The sequence below is a fragment of the Leptonychotes weddellii genome, unplaced genomic scaffold (genome assembly GCF_054177405.1).
Source record: "Leptonychotes weddellii isolate Sample4059 unplaced genomic scaffold, ASM5417740v2 HiC_scaffold_2461, whole genome shotgun sequence".
In the NCBI taxonomy this organism is placed as follows: domain Eukaryota; kingdom Metazoa; phylum Chordata; class Mammalia; order Carnivora; family Phocidae; genus Leptonychotes; species Leptonychotes weddellii.
Window position 1 is genome coordinate 1 of NW_027836907.1, and position 11,531 is coordinate 11,531.

General features: G+C 46.1%; 1 protein-coding gene and 1 non-coding gene across 2 annotated transcripts; one reads left to right on the forward strand and one right to left on the reverse strand.

Annotated features, from left to right (window-relative positions):
• Position 1: 1 nt before the first annotated feature.
• LOC102732578 (tripartite motif-containing protein 16) lies at positions 2–11,304 on the reverse strand. Its single transcript, XM_081810400.1, has 4 exons — positions 11,050–11,304; positions 7,919–8,084; positions 7,133–7,228; positions 2–2,703 (listed from the first exon to the last, which is right to left on the reverse strand). Exons 1-4 carry the CDS (start codon positions 11,221–11,223, stop codon positions 2,120–2,122), a joined length of 1,020 nt encoding a protein of 339 aa, XP_081666526.1. The 5' UTR covers positions 11,224–11,304; the 3' UTR covers positions 2–2,119.
• On the forward strand, positions 4,421–4,524 carry LOC115941838 (U6 spliceosomal RNA). The gene has a single exon (XR_004076514.2). It is a non-coding gene; the product is annotated as a U6 spliceosomal RNA (small nuclear RNA).
• Positions 11,305–11,531: the final 227 nt, after the last annotated feature.

An 11,531-nucleotide genomic window follows, 5' to 3' on the forward strand; every position in this document is an offset into this window, starting at 1 on the left:
ATAGGCCTTTGTTCTCTTGTTTTATTTTTTTTTTAATTTGTTCATTTTAGGCAATTCCAGTTTGAGGACCAAGAATAAGAAAAAAGATATGTCCGTCAATGGAAGCAATGACAGGCAGAAAGTAGATGTTTCTAACTCTCACTTTTGCTTTGATCTTTTATATCAAGAAAGGAAGTGTTGACCCTGAAACTGAATGAACAAAAGGAGCTAGCAGGGAAATGAAGGTCAAGTCAGTTAAGGAGACACCCAAGGGGTCCCTTTATAAGAGCTCAGCATTCTGACCTAAACAAATTACATCTCACGACACTGACACTGTTGACCAATGTGACCAAAAGCCAGGCAGTAATCTTCAAGAAATTAGGAAAAGTGGTAGAGGATGGGGACACATGTCTTAATTTTTAAAAAGAAAAATAAGGTAGGTTCTGGAAACAACAGACTCATCAACTTGATGTTGACTCACAGCAGAGGAATCCTAAAATAATTTAATGGAGCAGTTGGTGAGCATTTAGAAAATAAAGCAGCCAGCACCAATTAACCCACAGCGGTTCAGTAAAAACGAGGCAGGCCAAGCTGATCTCATTTTCTCTTTTGAGAGCATTGTGAGACAGGCGGAGCAAGGAAAGGCAGACATGTCTTGATTTCTGCCTTTGGAAAAGTTCTTCCTGGTGTCTGGTGGATAAAGGGTTAAAAGTGGGCTATATTAATGTACAGTTTTACCAAGGTGTAACGTATTGAATAACTAAACCCAAAGGTATCGACTGGCGGCTGCCAGATTCCATATTTGGCCCTCCCCTAATGAATATGTATCAACAAGATTAACACTTCAGAAGAAAAGTTTACCAACTCTGTAGGTGACACCAGGCTAGGAAGGAGTGCTCATCTATTGGATGCAGAATCATGAATCCAAAGTATCTCAGCGGGCAGCAATGATGCAATGAAATTTTAAATTCAAGTAAAAAAAAAAATTAACTCAACAAAATTCAAATTTTAAAAAATCTGATAAAAAATTCAAATCCTACACTGTATAAATCCTTGGATACAAATAGAGGACGGGGTCTCTGGAAACAAGACAAGCGACGTAAAGAAATAGACTCTTGAGAAAAGACCAGCAGCTATCGAAGAGGAAGAGAGACTTGCCTGACCCAGTTCATAGGAAAAGACCCAGAAGTTACGAAGAAAAGTGGGAAATGGAGCGTGAAAACCAGACTACTTCCCTGGGGGATGTGCGTGAGAACTGCCTCCAAATATTTGAAGGACTGTCCTCTGAATGAGAAATCAGAGAAGCCCACATCTCGAGGTGAGACCCCCCCCTTCAGAGGTCATGAGGACTAAGACTTGGACTCTGGAAAGACATTTCTTATCATTTTTACTATCCAAAAAGAGGATGAGCTGCTGTTGAGGTAACGAGGTCTCAGCTGCACGACCCAGCCAGACGGAGTGGGTGCAGACACACTGAGGGTTTAAGACATTGGGTGTGCATGCTGAGGAGGACATCATGTAGCTTATTCCCTTACGCACAATACCCATGACGGAATGAGGAGGGCAGCATGGTGTGGTGGTGAAAATCTCCGCATCGGCCTGCCCACGTTCAAATCCCAGCTCTGCCACTTGCTCGCCATGTGAGCGGAGTGACTTTGAGCAAGTTCACTGACACTGACACACACACACCCGGGACCAGGGGTTCCCCATCCGCAAAATGAGGATGATAGGAGCTTCTACCCCCAGGGGGCTGCTGTGAAGGTGGACTCAATGGCCACACCGCATCCAGAACAGTGTCTGGGGGTAGGCAATGCAAAACAGAGCTTGCAATTGATTCTGCCATCTTTTTTACTGCTCTGAAGATTCCTGGTCACCGAGCCTGGGCACAGTGTGTTATTCACCTGAGCAGACAGGAGAGTATCACTAGAAGATGAGAAACGGGGTGTACGTGCCTAGGGAGCACTATAACATAGAGAACAGCACAGCAGGGAGCAAAAGGGAAAAGCCAGAGACGTCTCTCCTTGTGCAGGGACCCATGTGACTCCTAAAGCCGGCTCCCACTGGCAAACATTTCCATCCCCAGGTCCCCCTTAAGATGCAGGCTTCTGCCCTGTCTCTGTGGTCAGCAAGAGTCTGGGGTCTAGGGAGCAGCCTCGGCAGAGGTTGCCACTGGCTTCTCAGGCTCCTCTCCCAGATCCATGATCCGGATGGCATTTTCCTTCTTGGAAAGCCAGAAGGCAGGGTAGACCGGCTCTGAAAACTTGCACTCAAACTTGTGAATCAGAGTCATGGCCTCGGGCTCTACCCCGTAGAAGGAGAGGATCCCCCCCAGAAAGTCCACGTAGATCCCCAGCCTCCGGAAAGGGCTGGCTTTGAGCAGGGTTTCCGTGTCGCTGTGCCAGGCTGTGAACTCCTTCCCGTTCCAGTGGAGGCTCCAGGAGAAGTTGTTTCCAGAAATGCAACCGTTGCGCTCCTCCCCTTTCCGGTCGATGCCTTTGCAGGTCAGGCCAACGTAGGTGCCTGCCCCGGAGATCTCCACCTCGAAATAATATCTGTGCAGGTAGAGGCTCTGTTGGGACAGTACCTGCCGCCAGTGCACAAACCTGCTGGGGAGGTCCGGGTAGGGATGCTCCCAGGGCGTGGTGTTGGTGACCCTGCGATTGTCCTCCTGCAGCCGGAGATACCTGTGAGCTGTGTCCGGGTCAAAGGAGATGTCACACGCATCTGAGGGGATACGGAAGAATGGCGGGGAGGCAGGTCAGGAATGGACAGCTGCTCTGGACAGAACTCTTCGAACCCAGCCTGCCTCCCGGCTATGAGAAAACATCTCTCTCCTCTTCTCTGTTTACCCCAGGCCACTGCTCCCCCCAGAAAAGAGGTGGGCGAAAACCAGAGAACAGAGAACACAAGTCACTCACTCAACTTCTTTCCTTTCTGAAGGTCCAATTGCTTGGCATTGACCGTGTGATTTGCGGAATGGAATCAAGAAATAAAACCGACTGATTGAGTCATTCATTCATTCGACAAATACGTATTGAAAGCTGGGCACCGTTCTTCTCGGTGTTGGCAAGGGCTTGTGGAAATAGGCACTCATATACCCACACTTGAGTCTTTCTATTTTTTTTTTTTTTAATTTGACCAATATATAGATAGCATGGTAAACTCTCAACCATTCCCTCAAACATATTGTCTTCCCAATCCCAGGGAAGAAAAAAATAATGGCACCTCCATGCACCCAGTTGCTGGAGTCACACTAAAGTTATTTTGGAAATTTCTTTGCTCCCATCCTCACCACCCGCCCCCACACACACACACACACAGGTAGTCTCAAGCCCAGTAGATCCCACTTCTGTCCCAACCACTGCTTCACCCCAATCTAGTCCAGAATCATACAACAGGCTCCTTGCTGGCCATGCTGCTCTGTCTTGACCCTCTTCCATCCCTTGTCCACCACAGAGCCGTGGAGCATGTTTCAGGGTGTAGGCTAAGGTAAATCATGTCACCCCAGCTTCAAGACCTTAGATGGTGCCTCTTGGCCACAGAATAAAGCAGTGACCCCTCACCCCAGCCTGCACAGCCGGGCATGACTGGCCCTTGCCCATGTCTCCAGCTTTGTCTCCTGCCCTCTGGCCCTTGATGGCCATGGTCCAGCCATCCTGGCCTCAGAAGTATGCAACACTGAGCCCACTTCAGGGCTTTAGCACAGACCAATCCCCCTGTGACATGATCATCGCCCTGAGCCTGGGGGATTCCTACTGATCCTTTCAAATTGTAGCTAAGGGTTCATGTCCTCAAAGAGGCCCTCTGTGACTTTCCACCACTTTCTCTCAGAGCCTTTGGGCTTCTTAAGCATCATGGTACTCCCCACAATGTGTATAATCTATTTATTTGTTTGTTTCGTGCCTGTCTTCCTTCTAATCTATAATCCACATTTCAGATGGGACTCGATCCTGGGCTTCTAGCTCAGAGAGGATGTTCAGTGTATATCTCCCCAATGAATTAGCATATTCGAGCCTATTTAAAATCCATTAATATAAAAAATTACTTTAGATTAACCCAGAGTTTTCCAAACTCCTTTGTGTCTAGGTAAGGAACATTCTTTTTTTTTTTTTGTAAGGGAAATTCTTAGTAGTCAATGAGACCACTGTAGAAGGAAAAAAAGGACACAACAATCTAAGAAGTTAAAAGGAAAAATGAAGGAGTGCCTGAGTAGCTCAGTCGGTTGACGGTCCGACTCTTGATTTTGGCTCGGGTCATGGCCTCCGGGTAGTGAGATCAAGCCCTGTATCGGGCTCTGTACAGAATCTGCTTGAGATTCTCTCTCTCTCCCTCTCCATCTGCCCCTCCCCCAGATCTCTGTCTCAAAATAAATAAATAAAATCTTAAAAAAAAAAAAAAGGAAAAATGAATGTGAACTGAGGACCATAAAAAGGCAATACAGGTGCTCACTTTGGCAGCATCTATACTAAAATGGGAATGATACAGAAATTAGCACGGTCCATATACAGAGGTGACATGCAAATTTGTGAAGGATTCCATATTTCTAAGGCAGTCAAAGGTAGAAAGTTCCAGCTATAAGAGAAGTCCAGGGGATGCCATGTACAGCATGGTGACTATAGTGAACAATACCGTATTGCATATTTGAGAGTTGCTAAGAGAGTAGATCTCAAAAGTTCTCATCATAAGAAAAAAGAATTTTGTAACTATGTGAGGACATAGGATGCTAACCAAACTTATTGTGGCGATCATTTCACAATATATGCATACGTCAAATCATTATATTGTACAAAGTTATCTGTCAATAATATCTCAAAAAAATGTGTCTTAAAAGGCATATTTTTTAAAGATTTATTTATTTATTTTAGAGAGAGAGAGTAGGCACGAGGGGATGTAGGGGTAGAGGGAGAGGGAGAGAAAGAGAAGCAGACTCCCCACCAATCAGGGAGCCTGATGAGGGGCTCAATCTCATGATCCTGAGAGATCATGACCCGAGACAAAAATCAAGAGTCAGATGCCTGAACGACTGAGCCACCTAGGCACCCCAAAAAAGGCATATTGTTAAAACTGTCTGCAGCTCTATGTTTCTAAAAGTTCCCAACAGTATCAGTAGCAGACTTTTACTGACCAACTCCTTTGGCAATCCTTAGCATCCAGATATTGAACAATAATATTCTCATCTAAGGGGAACCAGGACTTCTTGGCAAGGAGGTGACTCTATGTCTTAGGACAAGAAAATCAGAGTGGGTCTGGAATATTCTGTTGGCACCAGAAAGCAACGATATTTTTCAGAATTTCAAAGGCAGAATGTCAATGTCTAAAGGAGAAAGAGTGGTGGGGGTGCCTGGGGAGCTCAGTCGGTTCCAAGCGGCCGACTTGTTTTTGGCTCAGGTCGTGATCTCAGGGTCCTGGAATTGGCCACACATCAGGCTCCGTGCTCAGCAGGAAGTCTGCTTAGGACTCTCTCTCTCCCTCGCTTTCTGCCCCTTCCTCCGCTCTCTCTCTAAAATAAATACATAAATCTAAGTAAAAAAAAAAAAAAAAAAAGCTTTAAAGGAGAAAGAGAGGCTCCCACGGGTTAAATCGGCAATTTGAGCCACACGACTTTGACAGGTCAAACAATCGGATTCTAAGATTTTTTTTTTTTTTTTTAATTTGACAGAGAGAGACACAGTGAGAGAGGGAACACAAGCAGGGGGAGTGGGAGAGGGAGAAGCAGGCCTCCTGCTGAGCAGGGAGCCCGATGCGGGGCTCGATCCCAGGACCCTCAGATCATGACCCGAGCCGAAGGCAGACGCTCAACGATTGAGCCACCCAGGTGCCCCAAACAATCTGATTCTATAAAAAGCTCAAAGTTCATAACAATACCCAAAGAGACAAAGTTAATATCAGGTATGAAAAAAGACCTCTGTAATGCCAAAGAAGATAGGTTATAATAGAATATATTTCATTTTTATCTTAATGTCAAGAATAAAGGGTGTTTGGTTTCTTGTATTAATCTGTTTATAAAAATACAAATGTGGGGTGCCTGGGTGGCTCAGTTGGTTAAGCGACTGCCTTCGGCTCAGGTCATGATCCTGGAGTCCTGGGATCGAGTCCCGCATCAGGCTCCCTGCTCAGCAGGGGGTCTGCTTCTCCCTCTGACCCTCCCCACTCTCATGCTCTATCTCCTTCTCTCTCTCAAATAAATAAATAAAATCTTTAAAAAAATAAAATAAAATAAAAATAAAAATACAAATGTGCTTCTGTCAGGAAGCAGGAAAGAATAAATAAAGGAAACTATGTGTAAGTGAAGAGGTCCTGAGAAAAAGTAGGAGCTGGGGCAAAAACAGGAAACAGTCCTCGGAACCCGAGGCTCCATGTAAAAACTGGAGAAAAAGGGGGTCCAGCAGTTAGCCAACCAGTGGTCACCCCCAGAAAACAAGCAGTAACAGGATTCAACGGCATGTTCCAAAAAGATTAATCCACCAAATGTCATAAAAATGAGCCTCAACTGCATAGATGCAGTCCTGCCTCATCCTAGAAGATGAAAGCATGAGGACTGGTTACGTACTGATCGGAAACACGGTGTTTTAAAACATGCTAACAGACCAGGTCAGTACCACATAATGACAGGACAACAGGTTACACAATTCTGGCCAAGCCAGACTTAAAAGGAAGTCATCTGGTAACTAGCCAGGAGCTCCCAAGTGTCAAGCTCATGAAAGACAGACTAAGGGACTGGACCCAGACGGGGGAGACTAAGAAGGCAGGGAAACATCTGTGATCTTGGATCAGACTTGGGGCCAGAAAAAGGACATTGGTTGGCACGCTTGGTGAAACACTGGATAATTCTATAGATGAGTTAATAGCAGTGAAGGGATGTTCATTTCCTGGTTTTGGACGATGTACTGTAGTTATATAAAGTGTTAGCATTCGAACAAGTCAGATGAAAGGTATACAAGAATTCTGTCCCTATTTTTTCAATGTCTTTGTAAGTTTGAAATTGTCTCAAACATGAAAGGTAAAAAAAAAAAAAAAAAAAATTAAATATCCCATTTAGGGAGAGACCTGAGGTTGCAAGAGCCTGAAACTTACAGGAAAGACGGTGATCTTGTTCCAGTGAGCATTACGCTGACATCAGTTAAGTGGGTAAAGGAAGCTGTTTGCAACTTACATTGGAGGAACTGGTGCCTGGTGCTGGGCTCAGGTTTTGAGGTCCAATACTTGCGCTCGACAACAGTAGACACTTGAGTGCTGATATCATACTCCTCTAGAAAATCAGAGAGTTACAAATGCATACCTGTCCAGGTGGTCAGGAGAACCTAAGAAGCAGGACTTTCTAGGGGCGCCTGGGTGGCTCAGTTGGTTAAGCGACTGCCTTCGGCTCAGGTCATGATCCTGGAGTCCCTGGATCAAGGCCCACATCGGGCTCCCTGCTCGGCAGGGAGCCTGCTTCTCCCTCTGACCCTCCCCCCTCTCATGTGCTCTCTCTCTCATTCTCTCTGTCTCAAATAAATAAATAAAATCTTTAAAAAAAAAAAAAAAAAAAGAAGCAGGACTTTCTAGCCACTCTTCCCCGGTCTCCCTGGGGGAAGAAAGGGCTGGACTCTATAGTCACATCAGAGAGAATCATGCTCAATGCATTTCTCCATGGGTGAAACAAAATACGCTGGAGAACGATCCCAAACTGACTTGGATCTCACTTCAAAGTACAGGCATTAGCAACCTCGGAAACTAGTCAGAGAAATTCGAGCCAACGGCAGGATGTAACTAACTCAACTTCTCTGGGTCTCAATCATAAAATCAAATCATCAAGGTAAGTGTCCATTAGCCACCGGCCTGGCCAAAGGATGGCTTTGAAGATGAGCCATTCCCCCTGATTTCGCCCTCCCTCCCTTAGCTCTTTCACACTCTGAGAAACACACATTCCATAGCCCATGGCCCAGACAGTTTTCCTCACCTTCCTTGGAGAAATCCTGGAGCTTCTCCTTGTAGTTCTGCAGCAACTGGATTAAGTGCACCGTGGAGTCTGTGATGACCCTGCGGACGCCCGAGAGCTTGTCCTTGAGTCCGATGTAAACACTAGGGAAGGCACTGTCCTCAGTGTTCTTAAACTTGCAGTACTCCTACAGGAAAGGAAACATGGCAGAACTTGCCTTCATTTCTGAATTTCTGAAACTGGACTACTCTCATTACCACACTGCCCGCATCTGTAAAATGGGTTAATGGTAATGTGCCCTTCACAAAGCAAGCATATGTAACATGACTGGCTCAAGACCCAGCAACGCAGAAAGTTTTTTTGTTTTTGTTTTTTTTTTTTACAGTGGGCTTTTAAAAATCAAGAGACATGGGTGCCTGGTGGCTCAGTTGTTGAAGCGACTGCCTTCGGCTCAGGTCATGATCCTGGAGTCCCGGGATCGACTCCCGCATCGGGCTCCCTGCTCAGCGGGGAGTCTGCTTCTCCCTCTGACTCTCCCCCTCTCATGCTCTCTCTCTATCACTATCTCCCTCAATAAATAAATAAAAATCTTAAAAAAAAATAAAAATCAAGAGACACATACAAAAAATAAACATAAAAAAATAAAAATAGGGTGCCTGGGTGGCTCAGTCGTTAAGCATCTGCCCTTCGGCTCAGGTCCTGATCCCAGGGTCCTGGGATCGAGCCCCACATCGGGCTCCCTGCTCCGCGGGAAGCCTGCTTCTCCCTCTCCCACTCCCCCTGCTTGTGTTCCCTCTCTCGCTGTCTCTCTCTGTTGAAAAATAAATAAAATCTTTAAAAAATAAAAATCAAGAGACACACACACACAGAAATTAAAATTTAAAAATCAAAATCAAAATCAAGAGACCCCAGAACAAGAACACATTGTATGCCAACAGTCCAAATAGCAACAGTAACATTCCTGCTACTTTCATTCCTTCAGGACTTTTTTTCTTTTTTAGAGTTTTTCAGAAAGATTTTATTTATGTCTTTGAAAGAGAGAGAGAGCATGAGAGGGGGAAGAGGAAGAGGGAGAGGTGGAAGCAGACTCCCTGCTGAGCAGGGACCCCCCCCACCCCCACCCCCAACACAGGGCCCTATCCCAGGACCCTGGGATCACACTCTGAGTCGAAGGCAGGCACTTAACCGACCGAGCCACCCGGGCACCCCTCTTTTTTAGAATTTAAACACAGGTCACATTATAGAAGGGAGGAGTGGAGGAACAGGTACAGCACTAGGAAGACCCATGAACAGATCCTCAGACAGGAATGCTGCCTTTGCAATTGTTACACTGTGCTTTAGAGTTTGAAAAGTGCTTTCAGGTAGATAAGCATATGAAGTTGCTGAAGCTTCAAAACAAGGCAGTGATCAGGAAAGGTTGCTTTCAGATGCAACACAGTATCAAAGCCCAAACTCAGCTGGAGCATTGCAGGGCAGACTGGATAGAGCCGAAAACTTAGTAACGGAAAGAAAACTGTACCAAAATGGTTAGGCAGTTTAATGGAAGAGAAGAAAAAGGCCAACCCAGGGAGTTGATAGAAAGATAAACATTTTAACACTGCAAATAGATTTAGCGCCATACCTGAGAAAAGTGATATTTTAAATCAGTGGGGGGAAAAATTGGTTATTCAATACGTGTTGTCATTTCAACTGGCTCACGATTTGGAGAAGAAGTTATCTTTCTATGTGAATAAGTTATCTTATAGAAAAATACGTTTTATACATATTAAAGTTTTTAAGTTAAAGTCCTAAAAGGAGAAAAGAAAAAAGAAAAATTATATATGTCCTCTTTGGGGAAACTCATGATGTGGGAAGCCAAGTATTTGTTCACATTTTCTTTGTTTTGATATTGAAAAGCAAGGGAACTGACAGAAAGAGGGACATTCTTGTATTTTTGTCTGTCATTCTCTGCCTGCTTCTTTCTCTCATTAAAGGGTAACTATGGTTGTTTTGGGTGGTAGGAGTATGGATGATAGTTTTCCTTCATCTTTCCCTGTGTTTTTCAAGTCTTTTTTCATAATGAACATTTATGTTTGTTGTAACTAGAGGGGAACTTTTTCAAAGGTGCAAACAAAAAAAAATTATTTGTATTTAGGGATATTAGAGCTGAAGGAGCCTTGAAAGTTATTGACTCTGGGGGTGCCTGGGTGGCTCGGTCAGCTAAGTGTCTGCCTTTGGCTCAGGTCATGATCCTGGGGTCCTGGATCAAGCCCTGCGTGTTGGGCACCCTGTTCAGCGGGGAGCCTGCTTCTCCCTCTCCCTCTGCGCCCTCCCACCCCCGCTCATGCTATCTCTCTCTCTCTCAAATAAATAAACAATCTTTAAAAGAAAAAAGGAAGGAAGGAAGGAAAGAAAGAGAGAAAGCTATTGACTCCGACCTGATTGTCTGATAAATGAGGAATCTGAGACCCAGAAAGTTTAAGTGACTTGGTTAATAACTACCCAGCTATCTAGTGACAGATCTGGGATGACAGGATTTACACCCGATCCCTGCAAGATTACATATCCTTCAGATCTGGCCCTACTGGCAATGTGGCTTAGTGTATAAGGACTTGCCCTGTAATGAAAGGTCTCTGCCGCGGGCCTTCTCCATCAACCAGCTACACACGGTCCTCTCTGAAAGGCAAGAGGTCTCCAGCCTCACCCCTGCCAGGCACACTGACCTCAGCTCCTCACTCCCCCACCTGAAACGCTCCACCTGCATCCATCTTTGCTTCCTCACCTCCATCCCTAAGTGCCCAGCAGCCCACGCCCCATCCTGGTGAAAGCGCCTTATTCCCCAAGTCAGTTGTGCTCTCTGAAACCTCTCTAGCTGTGCACAGGCTGTTCTCTCTCTTTGGACATGACTTACCTCCCATAACCTGGTTCCAACCTCCCACTCTGGGAAGTCTGGCCTTCCCCTCCGGGGTATTCCTGTACTCTGCTAAAACCTGCTTCTGTCTGTTCCCGTGGCTCCCCGTGCACCCCATTTATCAAAGAGCAATTCCATTCCCACATTCCCCACATTTGCCACAGGCCTAGCCCAGTGAGGGTGCTCCCTGACTCCTGGCCTGGATGCCTCTGCTTCTGTCCCTGCACTCCCCCCTCCCCACTACCCACCCCCATCCCCTCACCTCCAGGAACAGGACAGTGTTGCTGAGGGCAGCAATCCTCTCCAGCTCATGCTTGCTCTTCTCCATCTGTGCGCTCCTATGCTCCAAGTGCGTCTTGATGCTGTTGGCCTGGCTCAGAGCGGCTTGCTCCTTCTCCTCCAAGAAGAGCATCACATCGGCCTGGGCCTTCCTCATGGCAGCAAGCAGCTCCCCAAACTGCTCCTCGGCCACCACCTTCACCTCTGACACGGACAGCTGGTGAGGGAGGGGGCAGTGAAGAAAAGGTTAGCGAGGCATGCAATGTTTTCTCCCTCTCCCTCTGCGGGAGCTCAGCACACAGGACTGCAAACCCGAGGAACCCGTAAGTTAGGAAGCAATTTTCTATCATAAAAGGAAAATTTTGGGGCGCCTGGATGGCTCAGTTAAGCATCTGCCTTCGGCTCAGGTCATGATCTCAGGGTCCTGGGACGGAGCTCCGCATTGCATGGCATTGGGTTCCCTGC